Raw genomic sequence first — 17,853 nt, 5'->3', positions numbered from 1 at the left:
CTTGGCGACTGAGGCTCTCGGAACATGCCCTCTAAAAATATCAGCGCCGTGGTCCCCGGTGGGACCATGCAGAACAGAACAGAAGGTGTTTCAAGAAAATGAAAATCCCAACCCAATCCTCACAGATGCAGGCCTTTCTTGCTCTGGGGGGAAACACTTCTGACTGAGGCCAAAAGCCACACAATATAGACTTATGATTCATCCACACACACACACAGACACACAATTCACAATATGCACTGAAATGTGAACACTTCATGTCCTTTTGTTTCCTTTTTTTTCTTTTTCTTTACAGCGTGCCTGTGGAGGAGGTTAGGACTTTGATATTTCTTTCCAAAGGCCTTCATGAATCATTAATTTCTCTAATATTACAGCTCGGTCCTGTCAGAGAAAACAACTGATGGCTACATTTAAGCGTCCCGTGTTTTATCTCCACACAAAAGTGTGCAGAATGCAGATGTGTTTAATCCTGCTTGTCACATTAACCCGCCGAGACCTGCGATTCTCCCCACAGAGCCACATGCAAAGTGAATTCCTTCAGAAGAGGCTATCATGGCCAATGTAGAAATGCACGTTGTAATCACCAGGGGACACATGCAAATTCAGGTATCTTGTGGTGAACACGTAGAGTGGCATGATATTTTGCAAAAGATTGGAAAATCACAGTCATTGCAGCTCCCAAAAGACAATGTTCCGAGGGAAAATAGCCCTGAAACAGGAAGAGCAACTTTTGGATGTGGACAGACGCCGATAAACCTCCAGTGATTTCTACATGTGGTTGTTGTGTGTCTCATGGAGGTTCCAGGTTTCTAGTCAGCCTGAGAAGAAACAGATGCAGCTGGCCTCAGCTTCCAGCCTGTGCTAGACCCCCCCCCCCCCCTCCCTTCATAGCAGAGGTGGTCCATCTCTTCTCCTTCTTTCTTTGGGTTTTTGAAGTCTATTTTTGGTTTCTTAGGTCTACTGGGGTGGATGTTTGTTCTGTTCACTTTGCTTTTAGCTTTTGAAATTCATCTCCAGCTAACTAAAGTACATTTTGTTAGCTATTCCCTCAATCGTTTTCTCCTTTTTGTTTTCTTGTTCTAGACAATAACGAAAAGAAACAGATCCAAGTTAGCTGCATGTACCAGCTGCAGCAGAGGGCATGAGCTGATGATGGCACATGAAGAGAGGTGTGAGTTTCTTTGCAGTCGTTGTTGCAGTTGAGGTAGGGATTCACAATATTTCTGGACCAACACTCGCACCGAACTAAATCAGCCTTAAAATGAAATGTGAATCGGCGCACAACTGAACATTTCTGGTTATATAGAAATACAAAGTCATAGAACTTGAGTTGACCCCTCTTGGCTATCGATACGACTCTTCTTGGTCCATACTACTCTAAAATAATATCACCAGTATACTCAAATAAAACCTTTCCTGCAACCAGATCTTTCCAGCTGGGAGGTATATATCTGGTTGCAGGATGGATGGATGGATGGATGGATGGAAGTCTTGAAGTTTTCATGGACATGTGCATTAATGATGGATGGATGGTCAAGGAACTGATGGATATATAAATGAATGGATGGCAACGTATTTGAATGGATGTACAGATGGAATGGATGGATGGCAGATGAATGTATAAATGAATGAAGGGATTGATTATTGATGTATGGACGAATGACGGATGAATGGGCAGACGTATGCTAATGTAATCTTGGTCCAAATGAGACTCCCTGTTAAAACAAACTAAATCATCACTAAATAAATAATTTCCAGTTGAGTTTGTTGTCACTTGTTTATCTCTCGTCTCTGGTCAAAGCTTCTTGAACTCGGTAGAACTGAGTGACCTCTGGTGCTGTGCTGCGATGTGACGCAAGGCGGGTTCCATAAGTAAGAGAAAGAGTGGACATGCATGGGTGTGTAGGTTGGCAGAGACGATGATGGTGGTTGTGGTGGTAGTGAGGGAGGGAATTTGACACGGCAAGGTCACGTCCAACCCTGGGATTAAAGAGCCACATCAATACTGAGGTTCCTGCGCCTCTGGGCCTCATACAGTAATCCATCAGATCAGGACATCCTCTTCCAGCAGCCTCTCCAGGCTGGACAGCAGATCAATACCAGCATGCTTGGAATGGCTGACAATCACATGTGGAATATTGGGGAAAAGACATGCAATTTACTGAGACGTTCTTCATCAGCGCACTTGTTAATTTCCATAATATCCACTCGTAGAGTCCTTCACAGAACAGAGAATCCATATCCTGATTAGGGCTGCTCCAAAGTAAAGCGATCATAGCCGCGACAAAGGAATTATTCATGGGGGGGATATAAAGTACATGTTACTGGAAGGCTTTCTCTTTACTGTACTGGAAGCGCATTAATACTGTACTCATAAAATGTAAGAATCTGAATGGTGATTGACGTCTTTAGAGCCATCTTGTCTGAATACAAAGCCATCCATCATCCACACGCTTGTGTAGTGTCTTCCGGTGCCAAGTGACATTTATCATGCCGCAACTTTCATCTTGTGCATTGAGGTCTCCTAGACCCCCCGTCCGTATATTATTGAATATTTCTGCTCTTAAATATTAATAACCTTTTAATTGATATTTCTTCTCTCCTCCATTAGCCCCACCGGGGACCCTCGGTCCCTGGCAGGGGAGCCTACGCTCGTCCCCCCACCATCTGTGGAGGCCCACACACTGCGACAAGGTGGAGGCATTGACCACAGGGAGAGAGAACTACCAGCTACCAACATGCAAACAGTTCTTAGAAAGGAAGCCTAACCGTTATGAAAGCACGCTAATGCTAATCAAAGCGACTACGGATGCAGGCTGATGCTAATGCTACTAACAGTGGGATAGCTTTCATGTGGTGCAGTTAGTTCTGGAATAATTAGGCAACTCCTCCTTCAGGAGGAGTGAATTTAGTGAAATAGTAACTATGTAGTCAAGACCATTGTCTGACTGTCAAGCTAATTATTAGCTTGGTGACATGTATGGGGACAATATTGAGAAACGAATTCACCGAACCGTCAGTAACTGTAGTACTAATGTGATATTAGTGATCGGTTACTGACACATTTCTGCCTAAAGTAGTGATATTCTACTATAGTGTGACTTTAGAATATTTTATTCCCAACCATGGAGTCAACAGGTTGGGATCGATGGGAAAGTGAGTGATGATGTGAGCTACAAGCTAATGCTAATGTCCGTCATGTTACAGTCTGGAGGACTGTGGATCGGATCTAATGTCATGCTGCCCTGCCTCCGGTAAACAGGAGCTCACTGAAATAGTAACTGTTCCATCAAGCATTAATCACATGGCGCCAAATACAACACAGCCAAGCACAAATATGGCTAATGCTAACAGCCGCTTCATAAGCAGAACAACAGTAGCAAGCTCATTGGAACTTCAGTAATTTTGTGAATTAATAGATGTCCGTGATCAGTTAGTAGCATGGTGTTGCTAAGAGTTGCAGGGTTACATCACTTTAAGATGCATTATTCCAAACACTGGTTGAAGACAAAGGCACAGAGGGAAGCAGAGAGTCGAGCGAGGCCACAAAACTTTAATCCAAAAAGTTAACTCGCACACGAACCTTTAACCTCCCCGGAGAGATTTTTGTGTCTAACCCTGAGCGAAAAGACGAGACGAAACGGAGGAAAGTTGTTGTGGGGCGGAAGCAGATTCCTAAAAGCAAGCCGCGATGGATGTTAGCGCTTTAAATCCAATTCAAATTCAACTCCGAGGCTCCGACTCGCCTGTGGATACAGAACGTCGAGCTCCATCAGCCTGACGGAGCTTTTCCTTTGTGCAACTTTGTGTCAAAAAAACATCATTACCAAACGCGCCCATCTCCTCCTCGTTCCATCATTTTCCAGAGATCTCCCCTCCACCTCGCCACCCCGGCGAAGAGCCCGCCCTGCAACCACCCACCCCCCAAGTTCAAATTAAGAATTTATTTTAACCAGCGAGCAGCTTCTGTCGACACGTGTCGGCGGGCCTGATCAAAGGTGAGCGCGCTCCTTTATCAGAGTGAGGGAGGCTGTCAGAAATAGGAGGACATTAAGATTGAATAACCTTCACACGCTCGCCGGCACCTCATTATTTAAAAATCTAAAACTTTTGCGGAGCACCCACCAGTATATATAGGTCACGCTACATCCTAATGCCACATGTGCCTCCAAGTGGATCCTCCTCCTCTGCGAGGATGGGATTTGGGGGGGCTCTCCACTTAAACCGTCACATCCACTGATCCCCCATCATTAAAGGGCGTCATGATCCGACGACGAGGCGAGGCTGCCAGCTCGACACTTGCCGGATTGTTAGCAATCATCAAGAATTTACGTATAGAAAAAGAGACGCTGCTGGTGTGTGTGTGTGTGTGTGTGTGTGTGTGTGTGTGTGTGTGTGTGTGTGTGTGTGTGTGTGTGTGTGTGTGTGTGTGTGTGTGTGTGTGTGTGTGCGTGTTCGTACGCTCGGCTCGCACGCACTTTAACCGCTTCAAGCCCTCCGGATTCCTATTAAGGAATAATTAGCGTTTAATAATTTGCCGTGTTTGGAAATCCAGCGTAGATTAGCAGAGAGGTGTTTGTGGAAAGTCTCTGGAAGCGGCGCGCAGACAGGAAAGATTTTTTCCCACCTTCTCGTTATACATCACAAACACACAAACACGCGGTGCATCGATGAAAATTTTATGACTCTCGCTGTGATGAAGATAAGACGCAGATAAGCAAAGGTGCAAGAACTATTATAGGAGAAGTCGGAACAAACAGGGTAGACATGAAGGCAGCGGCACATACTGTATATTCACAGGTATACAAACGGCATCAGCCGCCATTAAAATCCCAGAAAATATATATAAGAAGGAGGAAAAAAAAGAAAAAAAAAAGGGTAGGTGTGCACAAAGAAGAACGGAAATCAAAGCCGCAGAATGAGAAACAACATTAGAACACAGCGAATGCTGCTTCTCTCCCTCGCCCCGTCTTACTCGCTCTCTCATAGGGAGTGATGATATTGAACGGAGCGCCTTGCTATGCCATTAGTGCAGTAAAACATCAAAGGAAATGAATAATAGAGAATATGATTTTCTGAAGTGGTGGATTGAAAGAGTCCTTTCCTCTTCCTGCTGGAGCGAGCCCCGCAGTACATTGATCTGCGGGCAGCCTCGGCCCCAGCCGGAGTCTCCGGCGCCGCATGACTCTTCCACTGCTGCACCGTAGCCGCCCCGCCGCCCCTACAGATCCCCTCCGTTTGCATGAGTCCACCCCTCCAAAAAAAAAAATATATATATATATATCTCTAAAAAAAAAAAAAACTCTCAATCTGAGATCGCCGAAAGCATAAAAACACAAAGGGAAGAGGAAACAAAAAAAAAGAAAGGGATGTATATATATAAAAGAAGAGGAAAAAGCACTGAGCATGTGGTTATAATTACACACAGGCAGCGCGGTGGTAAAGCCAAGCTGCAGATCTTAAGCCTGCTCCAGACTCTCTGGGTAAAAAAGCGCACTGCCTCATTAAATCTCCGATATCACACTGTTCCTGCCCCTCTATACTACACATAATACTGTCTATCTTTTAGAGGGCCTCTTTTGTTAGCATTTCTCCTTTGCCTCTGCTACGTATCAAACATGAATGAGAAACAGGATGCGGGGCATGCACAACGCTCGCCGAGTCACAGAAGAGCGCGACTGGGGGTCTACTTATGAGGCAGATCTTGACACCATGTCTGATTAAGCCCTTGGCTTGTCAGAAGTCTAATGGCTATTGTGGCCCTGTCTGTCAAAGAGGCAAACGCGTGGAAATCAGGTAAGCCTTTTCCGCCGCTTTTCAATTTGACGGTGTAAGGACTTGTTTAGGGGGCGAGGCGAGGGGCAGGAAGGGGGGGGTGGGGGGGTGTTTAACGCAGGTCTTTCAAAGTCGGAGGTGACGGGAAGATTTCAACCTGGAAACTTTTTGCCGGCTCGTTTCCCATTGACCGATTGTGGCGCGGCATCCTGAGCGAGGGTTAAAAAATAAATCAGTCAGACGAAGTCAAATGAGGAAAGTGAGAAATTAATTTGTGCGCCCTCCTGATTTCTCCACAGGCAGACATCGATCATGTGGTGGCTGTCTGCCCCCCCCCCCCCCCCCCCCCCCCCCCCGAACCCCCCTCACTCTGGAGATGGAGGCTGGTGGAGGCATGGGGGTGGTGGGGGGGATTCGTGTGTCTGAGGGGGTCGTTGTAATCAGCCACTCTCATTAGCTCTGCTTTGGCTCTGGATGACAGGAGGTCTCCCAGGCAAGGCTGCCTCTCATGCCCACTCCCTCATCCCCGGAGCTGGGGGGCGAGGGAGGTTAAGGAGGCGGCTTCTTTTCACAGAACGACCTACCGATACTTATCGATACGCATTAATGCAGCAGCAGCAGCAGCAGATAGGTGATGCCCTGCTTTTTTTCTCGGGTCTCCGCAAAAAAGCTGCGAGGGTCAATTGAAAACTCGCGGCGGCAAAACTTGGCGAAGCATGTGAACCGATTCTAAACCCAAAATGAATCCTGTATCAACAATTTACCAAAGGCCTGCTTGAATGTACCTGCTGATCTTACGGTCGCAATTCAGCGAGACACAGAAAAAGACTTAGAGATCTACATTTAGTTTGAAATCACAGAGTTTTACAGAGTAAAACCACTTGGCTCTATTCAGGCATATAAACTATTTATTAAGTGGGGGGGAAAAAGTTAAGGGAGATTTAATTAAAAAATGTACATTGCTTGGTTCGCATAGAGTTTTAAAGGTAGTTTGCATAATAAGTTTGATAGATTTCACACCATATCATGATTTCGGGCCTGTTTCGACGACATTTCAGGAGAAAACGCATCGTTTTTACATTTTCATTTCAGAAAAGTTTTATGTACACAAGGCAATGTTTCAACAACAACGTCCGATTACACGGAAACGGAAGAAAGACACTGTTGTTTTTGTTCATCTAGTCGAACTATTAGGAAGAACTATTTACTACAGCATGCACCGTAGCAGCTTCTCAGAAAAGTGGTGTTATCCCCGTTGAGACGGAGTTGGGAGCATTTTCTAAAAGTTATGTTTTAATAGGCTCCGAGCACCGCTGTCATGTAAACGGACGCCCAAAACGCAACAAAGGTTTTCCATTTTAACTTGAAAACGATGTGTAAACGGGGCCTTAGATCACAATGTTTTAAAAGGTTTAGTAAAACTACTTTGGAAAATTTAGGTTGTTGGCCACTCTGGAGCCCCCGGCTAGCTCAGTTGGTAGAGCATGAGACTCGCAAACTCAAGATAGTGTGTTCATGTCCCACGCCGGGCGCCACTAATTATCAGTGCAATGTGATCTGGGTGACAGTGCTCAGACTGCAACCCGGATAAGCGGGAGACGTTGGATGGATGGATGGGACATTCTAGACATGTTGGACATGTTGGACATTCCAGGAAATTGTGTTAAAAAAGTTTAGCGAGCAAAACCACTTGGTTTAGTTTAGACAAAAACATTCTGGTTTCAAAACTGTGCTCGGAGTTCTATCCATCCGTACGTTCCAGTTGGGTGGACACACACAAATTTAAAATCACATTTTTAAAATGGTTCGCTTTACAGCTAATTGACCAAAATCGCAAAGTTTCCCAAGATTTAGTGATTAAGAAGTACTTAAGTATATTGAAGCACGTACAGAACTTTGAGTTAATCTGTGTTTATGTCACAGAGCTTCAAAAGGATTAGCACTGTGCTAAATGTAGCTACCAAAAGGACTGGGTGAGGTATTTCAAAAGCTAGAAAAGCTAGTTTACGAAGCAAACCAGTGATCAAACTTGAAGAAACTTTTTAGTTTGAAATAAGCTGGTTAACCATTTTCTAAACATTACATAACTGTAATTCTCAGCTTTAGCGCAAAGTGCTTTAGCTCTCAACCCAAAAAAAACTCCTTGAGTGCAAACAGTTTGACGTCATTGTCTTCACTGTTGCCGTCTTAGCTACTGGCTACTTAGCTACTAGCTAATGAACTATCAGGCGCGGAAAGTTGACGTTCAGCGTCGCAGAAACGCGCGAGGCCGGGATGCAAGTGTCAGAAAGTGCAAAACAAGTGAGGCATCGACCTGCTTCTGTCTAAATATGGTCCTGATCCAGAGTCCGAAATCTACCTGGGAAATACCCGCTTGATACCGAGGCGCAGGTTGATAGAGATCACAAGCTAATAAGGCGCTAAAGAAAGGCAGGGCGTGTGGATTCAGCTTCCTGTATTTCACACCGGAGCGCTTCAGAAAGCTGTGGGTAAACGCTGGACTAATGTGGCAGCCGAGGAGTACCCAGGGTCCCCAGCCTGCTGGGCAAAACCATCCATATCGGGTTTAAAATAACCACGCCTGAGACTTAACCTTTACCAGAGACAAATGAAATGAAAATATACGGCGCGGTGCATCAGGAGCAGGCTTCATTCATAGGGGGCTTTCTGCTAGCCTGACCTGAATTACCGCTCTGTTCCTGGAGGGCCACTGTGAATGGCACGCGTGGAGACAGGACACATTCATCTGCGTAGCTCTATTCTACATCATACAGAGGGCCGGGAAACAAAGACGAGGCGGCGGGGGGGGGGACAGAAACACAAGGACAACTATAAGCACACCTGCATGCATGCACACAAACACAACAAGGCAACCTGTGCACTTTATAGTACCAAAGCCTCATCAACAGGAAGCCCGTAGTTTATATCATTGTGGTCGGTCACACACACACACACACACACACACACACACACACACACACACACACACACACACACACACACACACACACACACACACACACACACACACACACACACACACACACACACACACACACACACACACACACACAATCAAACAGACAGATGATCCACTTTCCAGCCGAAAATGATGAAATATGAAATGGAGCATTACCGCTTGGAATGGCAGTCTGCCCGGGACTGTGCTGGTCCTCTGTCACATTGTCTTCTACTGCCAGAAACAGAGCAAAAAGAAGGGGGGAAAAACAAAGGGAAAGAAAGAGTTAACACTGCGAAACAAAACTTAAACATGCTCAGGTTTTTCTTCCCTTATTCACTTTTTAGATTTTTTATTTTTTTTTCTATATGGAAAAACTTCAGCAGCTTTTCCGACTGCTCGACCTGCGGTTTGGGAATCCGCTCAAGCCTTTCATATGTATGAGGTTTGGCAACAAGGCAAACAGCCACCCACGTAAATAACATATTGGACTGAGTAATGACGTGATGAATTATGAACGTCTCCCGCGACACATCCTCCCAACATCAACAGTGACCAAGTGAGAAAAACACACCTTGATGATGGTGATTAGTAAGAAGCCGGGCGAGTAAATTAGACGGGCATCAAAAGGAAGATTTGTAGAGTCCTAACCCTTAACTCTGATCCAAACACTTACAGGAATACATGTGTATATTAACAGGAATTAGTGATGGGAAAAGGAATACTGATATTTACATTATTAAAACTAGGGCTGCACGATTTATCGCAAATTTATTGTTGCAGTGATATATAATACAAGATACGATTAATTATGCTTACATACACTGTGCCTTCAAAATGATAAGTTTTCTTAATTCAAAGGAAATGTGCATTTACGATTCATTTCCCAAAATTGTGGGATTAACCCATCTTGACAGACATCTCTAATTATTTAATACCTGGTGGCTACAGAGCACAATTCAGAAACATAAAAAAGAAAGATGAATTAAAAACAGACTGTACCACTTCCAATATGCTGCAGACACACGTGATTGAAAAAAATAAAATCTATAAATATAAAAATATGAATAATATTAAAAATATCAAAAAAAAATTAAAGACTTGTAAAATAATATTTTTTAAATATTATTTTTTAAGTATATAATATAAAAATAAAGAAATAATATCAAAAAGATATTACAATTTTTTTTAAATACAACACGACCCCATCACAGCAGTAGAAAAGGCACTGTGATTTAAAAAATAAAAATAAAAATACATGCACATCATCACATCGCATTGTCGCATGTCTACCAAATATCGTGCAGCCCTAATTCAAACACACATTTTAAAAGTGAATGTCATACATAGACAACAAAGACTTTATAGCATGGTACAATAAGCCTCAGCGCCGCATTGCAGGTGTAACAGGAGCGACAGTTACATGCTATATACAGAAGTAGCACCTTTAGTGCACATTAGCAATGTTTTTTTTAATCACATGGATCATCACCAGTCAGTGAGAAGATCATCTATTAGTGTTAAATTGTAGGACGTTACTGAGTGAAACAGTCAGTTATACAGGAGAGGCGGTTATGAGAGGAAATCAGTAAAACAACCAACAAGTAGAAGATATAGGAATATAAAAAAAATAAAAAAGTCTGTAAATATGTATGCCACTAGTTGAATTATGTTAAATGAAATGCAATACCAGACAAATGTTTAAGTTGCACAAGTTGTGGAGATTTACTTTTATAAATGTGACTTATAAACTTCAATGTTACTTGACATTGTGAAAATAAAGAAAATTCAGCAATCAAGCAGTTTATGGCTTTCACTTAAGCAAACTGTGTGTGAGGCAGGAGTTTAGACTTTATTTAGCTTTTCAAAAACACATATTAAATGTGTTTTGTCCGATCTGCTGATGAAGTTGCTTTAATCCTTATGAAACCTTGAACGATATGATGAGATTCTATTAAAAAAAATCTGAAAAAGGTGGGATATGTAAACCAGGGAAGGGATTATCCCCCCCAGGAAAAATCACTGCCTGTTTTCTTTTCTTTTTCTTTCTAGGTTGGGTGATAAACTCATGATGAACTCTGTTTACACGACAACAAAAACTAGTGAAACGCAAACCGTTTACATGACAATGGTGGTCGTTGACACTGAAAAACCTACTTTTTTAAACGGCTCCGCCACAAGTAGATAAGTAAATAGTTCTCTTGCTCATGCACAAGTAGACTGACAACAACAAACATGGCGACCGCCATAGTGGCATGGCTACCAGTCCATTTTCTAATTTATAGTCAAAAGCCATAGTTTTTAGTTGAGCCCAAATTGCATCCAATTCCTCATCTGTCCACACGAATGTCGGGTACTCTCGATTCTTTTCGTGTGTCGTTCCATCACATGAACAACAAACAGCGCCACCTCGTGGCCTGGCATGCCAGACTTCTGTGCAACGAAAACGCTGCTTTTTCACTTGAAACACTGTCGTGTAAACGGGGCCTCAGATCAACTAAAACACTCTGGACTTTCTGACACTGGGCCGTAAAAAAAATTAAAATAAAATAAAATAAAACTCTGCTCCTGTTTAGTAAAAAAAAAAAAAAAAAAAGAAGCAGGAACCCTTTTTACATGGGAGGTTTTTTTTTGGGGGGGGGGGGGGGGGGGGGGCTGGTGAGACTTCCTTGTGGCATGTCAAGCACAAGAAATGAAATGGATTTTAACAGCGGGAGGAGAACAAAAGAGTCTCCCACCTGTTCCATGCAAAATGAGGGTCTCACTGAGGACTTCTTACGCCTCTGCGTTCCACCCCTGCAGTTGAAATGCATTCTCCATTATGTCTTTTCTTTCCAGCCTTTCATTTTCTTGGGCAAAGAGGAAAAGGGGGGAGTCTGACAGGACCTCCCAGTAGGGGAGTGTGGTAGTGACTGCCAAAGCAGAAACTGGCGCACTTTTAAAATCGCACAAAATATCCTGTACTTTGCATAATTAAAGCGGGATCCTATGGTGGCAGAAGCCTTTTCCTCAGGGGAGCGCGAGTCAGTGTCAAGTGGGGTGTCAAACCTCGGTGAAAAATGGAGAAGGAAAGTGTGGAGCTGTTTCTTATGAAGACTGCAAACGTGCGCGCGCGCGCACACACACACACACACACACACTTACACAGGCTACAATTGGCCGCAGACAACCCCTAAAACATGAAAACACCGTTGTGGAGACGCCAGGGCTGCTATCTCTCACACGTTGAGACTGTAGACTGGCTGAACTTCCTGTGACCATTCAACTCGCATCAGGACTCCTGAAGAAAAGAGCCCGACTTGAGACCAACTGTATAGCATCCATACTTCTTGACTTAACATTAAAGTCCATTTTATAGCTTCTACTTCGTCCTTGTTTCATGTATTACATCAGACAGAAGCAACTGGTGGCCCTGATGCGAATCTCTCCCTCATCAGTTGTGGCCAAATTAATAAACCATTAGTTTCACGTGTGTTGGTAATAAAAAAAAAAGGTCATTTTAATCCGATATAATCGGAAATGCAATTAAAACAGCGGTGACCACATACAGCCCAATTTCATCTTGAATGGGCCGGAAGGTAAAATGGTGCCATAATAGCCTGTAAGTTTAACATTTTAAAGGGTTTTTTTTTTTTGTTGTTGTGGTGCACAGTATATGTGATGAAAATGTCTCTATTTTCATAAAAACCACTCAATTACTCTCAAAAAATACAACAATCAACACAAAGCCAATTTTATTGAAACCTTCTGGTGCAAAAAAAAAATAAAAAACTTCTTTAGCTGTTGCTTTAAGCACGTTTTCACAAACTGATCACTGATCTCTCCGCTCAGATCTCAGTGTGGTGTTTTGTCCACTACTCTTACGAAATGTGTTAAAAAATACACGTTTTTGCCATTTTTCTTGGTTGTTTGGCCAGATTAAAGCCTCTTGTGGGACGATTTACACCCGAAGGCCTTAAGTTTGACATCCTCGATTTAAAGGATGAGGAGTATGAAATGTAGGTTAATTTAATAAGCTTGACCTTTTCATTAAATAATTTGCCTCTAATCTCATAACCTAAGTTTTGTGGCCCTCACAATGATCATACACCTAAGTTGTACTTTAAAACACAACAAAACTGTGTGTTTTTTATTAGAAAATACTAGTTTGTTTGCAGTTTTTGCATCTGAAACAGTACTATTAGTTCTTCATCCCAGCATCTTTTTTTCTTTTTAACCTATTTTTACATTTATCAAATATATCTCAGTGCAACAAGTGATCATCATCGGATTCTAGTTTTTTTTTTTTCTCCATCTTTCTGAGGTAAAATCACAAACGCTCTTCATATGAATGTTTCTTCATCTTGGCAAGAACGTCTCTTTTTGAATGATTAGCAGAAGCATTCTTGAACCACACGGTTGGCTGGGATCCAGATAGGAAGAACTACAGTGTGTGTGTGTGTGTGTGTGTGTGTGTGTGTGTGTGTGTGTGTGTGTGTGTGTGTGTGTGTGTGTGTGTGCGTCCCCTAAAGCCGAAGTCGAAAGTTGGCAGCGCTAAACCGAAGAAACCGCGAAGAAGAAAGTTGCCGATGGTAAATATTTCCCTCAGCAACGACTATAAACGATGTAGGTGAAAAACATGTGAGACAAACGGTCACGGGTCTGGCAATTAATTAGCGAAATCAATTAAAAGCGATGGAATAGATGTAGCTGTTGGACGCCGCCGCGGCGCCCCCCCCCCCCCCCCCGGAGAAACCTTGTCCTGTCGGAGGAGGCCTCGCCGACTGACGCCCTGAGAGTTTAATGAGTTTCTCTAGCGCCGTTGAGCGCCGTGCATCCAGGATCATTTAAATGGGCTAGGGATAGGGGGTCCTAATAAATCCCCCACGGTTCCATCAGATTGGCGGAGGGAGCCTTGAGTTTTTGTTTTGATTACTGTCCCTGTTGGTGAGACGGGGGAGTTCAGGCAGAAAATTCTATTTCGCGATGCCATAAGAACTTAAACATCGCGGCAGTTTGCGATGATTTGTCGCCACGGTGAACTTATTAAAAGTTTTGTCATTTAAAGTAAACAAGCTTCCTCATTTGCACCCGTCTGACGGGTAATTAATCGCCGTAGCGAGGCGACGCTGTCAAGCCGGGGCAAACTTCTCCGACGCTCCCGCCCTGGCTGGACATTTGATCGTCGACGGCGGCGTCCGGACGCCTTTTTTTTTTTTTTTTTTTTTTTAATTAATGCTCGCTAAAGCTCATGATCGCCTGGTAATGACTTCGCCGGAATACATCTTGTCTGTTGTAAACGCGTCAGCGCTATCAGTTAATTAATGTTTGACAAGGTGCAGTGTATCACTCAGTTGGTGACAAACTGTAATCATGCTGCTAGGTTTCTTTCTTTCTTTCTTTCTTTCTTTCTTTCTTTCTTTCCTTCGTTCTTTTTTTTTTTTTTTTTCCTTGATACAATACCAAACACACATGGGACCAGTTTCAGAGCGGCTCCTTTGATTTTCAAAAATAAATAAAGAAAATACATAATCCCACAACAAGTGGCACAGCATTAAAGGCCGCTAATTAACACGCTGCCCACACACACACACACACACACACACACACACACACACACACACACACACACACACACACACACACACACACATTAAAATGTAACTGTCATTATAACGTCAGTGACAATTCCCAAGGTGTTTTTTTTTTTCATTTTTTTTTTTTCTTTAGTTTTTAGGAATGAATTAATTCTTCAACCGAAGGAAGAGAAGCTAAAAGACCAAAACTGGATTCGAAAGAAATCAGTGGCACGAAAAAACAAAGCAAAAACCTAATGAATTAATTGACATGAATAAGCAAAAGATGACAAACTCACAGCAGCTTGAATGTTTTCTAATCCATCAAATGAATTCCTGCTGCGTAAGAAGAGAGCAGTGCGTAGATATATATATATATATATATATATAAAAAGAAAAGGATTGCGACGTATTGGTGTGTGTGTGTGTGTGTGTGTGTGTGTGTGTGTGTGTGTGTGTGTGTGTGTGTCTCGCAGCACTTCTCAGACATTTAAAAGGGGGAAGAAAAAAAGAAGAAAAAAAAAAAAAGAAGCCCTGAGTGTGTTCCTGGATATGCGTGACTCATCTGCTTGGTTACAGCCGCCTCGGACGATACAGTGCCGAGCACAATGGCTGTGTAATCCGCCCTGACTGACCGGGAAGGAGACGCTCGCCACGGGGACTACAACTCAATTTAGCTCGGGTCAAGAGGTCAACTCTCCTCAATTAGGGCCGGGAAAAGAGGGGCGGGGAGGGGAGGGGGAGGGAGGGCGAGGGAGGGAGGACACACACTGCACATGAATAACTTTCTTAATGAGCATTATTTGAACTGGTGATTGGTGTCATAAATAATTTGCGGGAGCGGAGCATGCTAATCGTGTTGCGTAATATTTGTGATCCTGTATGTGGTGGATGTACCCCCCCCACCCACCCACCCACCCCCGCCGCCAAAAAAAAAGTCATGATTCAGTAATCTCATTATGCGATTACTGCAAATTCAACTTGTCATAGAAGATATTAATGCGATTCAGCCAATCAAATATACACACTTTTTTTTTTTTCTATTTAAATATGGATAGATGAATAAAGACGACGGCGGGGTTGGTTGTTTTTTTCATTTGCAGCAGAGTGCTGAGAATCCGCAAACTCTTTCTCCATGTGGCAGACAATCCATGACAACAAGAGACAGACAGACACATGCCACGGAACAAGAAGAAGAAGAAGAAGAGGAGGAGGAAGAGGAAGAGGAGGAGGAGGAGGAGATATCGGCCAGCTCCCGCGACACCCGGTCCAACACGCTGAGCCGCATGTCAAGAGCACTGACAGCCGTGCTAATGGGATTTTTTCCATGGCTCCGTCATAATTTCCTTAATGATAATACTAACCATATTTTTGTGTCACATTAGAAAAGTGTTAATGGGTGTTATGCCACAGATCATTAATTGTGAGCAGACTGCAGCAGCAGCAGCTTCCCTATAAACTGGCGATGACGCAGCCGTTAAGGCCTAATTTTAGGGCAAAAAAAAAAAAAAGAAAAGAAAGAAGCCGTCAGGATGTATTGTTGAAAGTGAGGAGGGAACCGCGCAGCATATAAACAATTAAACGCGTGCATTTAGAATCAAAGCTTCGTGAAAACCAAATACGCTTCAGGACACGAGAGGAAACTCGCGATTTAGCTTCGTATTTGCTTCAAAAATTCGGATTCTGCACGTCCGTGTCGAGCGGCGCATTTCAACTCCGAGCAGACGCCGGATCGTCTGATCAAATCTCAGATTTCTCTGCATCGACTCGTCGTCTACGGTTGAATTTTGAGTGTGAACTATTAGGAGAATTCACACGAATTTCAACCCCCCCCCCCCCTTTTTTTCAAAACAAGAAAAGGCGAATTATTTAATGACGTGCGTGACTCCATCACAATACTCGAGGTAAATGGCGCAGAAAATATATTCATGTATGCAAACGACGGAGCCGGAAACTTCCCCTCCTCAGCCAATGAACACATCAGGACCCGAGCGAGAGCGTGATCTGCGCTTTGCAAATGAAAATATCAAGCCCCGTCTGGCTTCATTCAGGAAGTGGGAGAGCGGGACGGGCGACGTGGCGGGCCGTCACCGAGGCGGGATCCCGTTCGCTGGCGAGATCCTCCTCGCCCGGCGACGTGCTCGACCCAGAGCCTCGCGCACATCAAAGCAAAATTACAATGTGCCTACAGTTGAGAAATGTGGAAGGCTCGGGATTGAGTAAATGTCAGCTGGGCCGGGGTGAAGTGTTTGCATATAAGCGAATGATGTATGGTCTCGTCCTGCGCCATTTATTCCCCCAAGCAATAACGTAGCCGGATCTGTCTCTCAGACTTAATTGAAACGGGACTTGTAATGTTGCCCTTTTCCTCGATGGGACCAAAAACATAACCTCTGACTCCCACAAGCAGCCAATACCCAGGAAGTGTGTGTGTGTGTGTGTGTGTGTGTGTGTGTGTGTGTGTGCGCGGGGGGGGGGGGTTACACCAGGGAGAAAGGAGTGCCAACTGTCACAGCATTATTTTCTCATCTCGTCCACAAGCAGCCCCCCCCCCCCCCCCTCCCTCCAGCACATGATGCCCCGCTCTGGTCTACCTCCTCTACCCCTCTACGTTCCTCCTCGTTTCTCCAGCAGAACAAATTGTTCCTTTGGAGTGAAAAAAAAACCCAGAAACGTCCACATTGACCACAAGTCAGCAGAAGAAGACAACCCGGAAAAGTGAAACCTGAACCCCCCCCCCAAATCAACACACACACACACACACACACACACACACACACACGGCCTCACGCACGTGCCGAGGAATCTGGAAGTAGTCAATTCAAGGTGCTAAAGCGTAAAAACGATTGTTGCCGTCTCTTAAAGAAAAAAAGAAAAAAAGAAAGAAAGAAAGCAAGACTAACACTACGCTGGGAAAGTATCTTTGAAAAGAAGAAAGGGAAAAAAGCGAAATGACAGAGAAGTTCTGACGGACATCTGTATGAGTGTGTGCTCGTCCCCGAGGACGGAGACGGACAAAAGAACAATAAATAACATCTGCCTGGCCTTCTCTGGGTCCGATCCAAAACTGGGAGACGTCTTATATGACGTGTCTCGCATTTCTGCTCCGGGCCCGCTCAGACACGTGAAAAAAGCGTCCGCGTTTCCGTGAAACCACATTTCTTTTTCTTTCTCTTTTTCTTTCCCCCAATTTGAATTTTCACCGACAACAACAAAAACAAACAATGTCATCACTATGACTTCATTTGCATGCTGATTTGCTCACTCTGCACCCCGGCCTGTCGCACTTCCAAGACGTACACAAATCCAAACAGATGTTCTACTCAACACACACACACACACACACACACACACACTTGTAGTAGCGTGTCGGCATGCTGGCAGGAGACAATTATATATAAGTGATATGTCTTTTGAGGGAAGCAAATGTCACACCGACGAACAGACACACACACACACACACACACACACACACACAAAAAGCAGTCAATGCCAATGTGGTGTTGGGAAATAGGAAATCTATGTATAGAGCGGTTTACTGCGAATGGAGCAAGTCTGGAAACA

At 43.8% G+C, this 17,853-nt stretch overlaps 1 protein-coding gene across 6 annotated transcripts in view; it reads right to left on the bottom strand.

The window, feature by feature from the left end:
• The window catches only part of LOC308117159 (zinc finger protein 521-like), a 142,295-nt gene that overhangs the window by 121,948 nt on the left and 2,494 nt on the right, over positions 1-17,853 (bottom strand). For 3 of the 6 annotated variants that reach the window (XM_080475856.1, XM_080475853.1, XM_080475855.1), the window contains one exon: positions 8,912-8,965. Coding sequence is in view for 4 of the 6 variants with exons in the window: in XM_080475853.1 (XP_080331979.1) it covers positions 8,912-8,965 (54 nt within the window). In the remaining 2 variants the exon portion in view is untranslated. Of the gene's footprint in view, positions 1-8,911; positions 8,969-17,853 lie in introns of all 6 variants that reach the window. The other 3 variants (XM_080475857.1, XM_080475852.1, XM_080475854.1) reach the window with 1 other exon arrangement.

Source organism: Lipophrys pholis, assembly GCF_963383615.2.
Source record: "Lipophrys pholis genome assembly, chromosome: 1".
Taxonomy (NCBI): Eukaryota; Metazoa; Chordata; class Actinopteri; order Blenniiformes; family Blenniidae; genus Lipophrys; species Lipophrys pholis.
The sequence above is the reverse complement of the archived record's forward strand: the minus strand, read 5'-3'. Positions and strand labels throughout refer to the sequence as shown.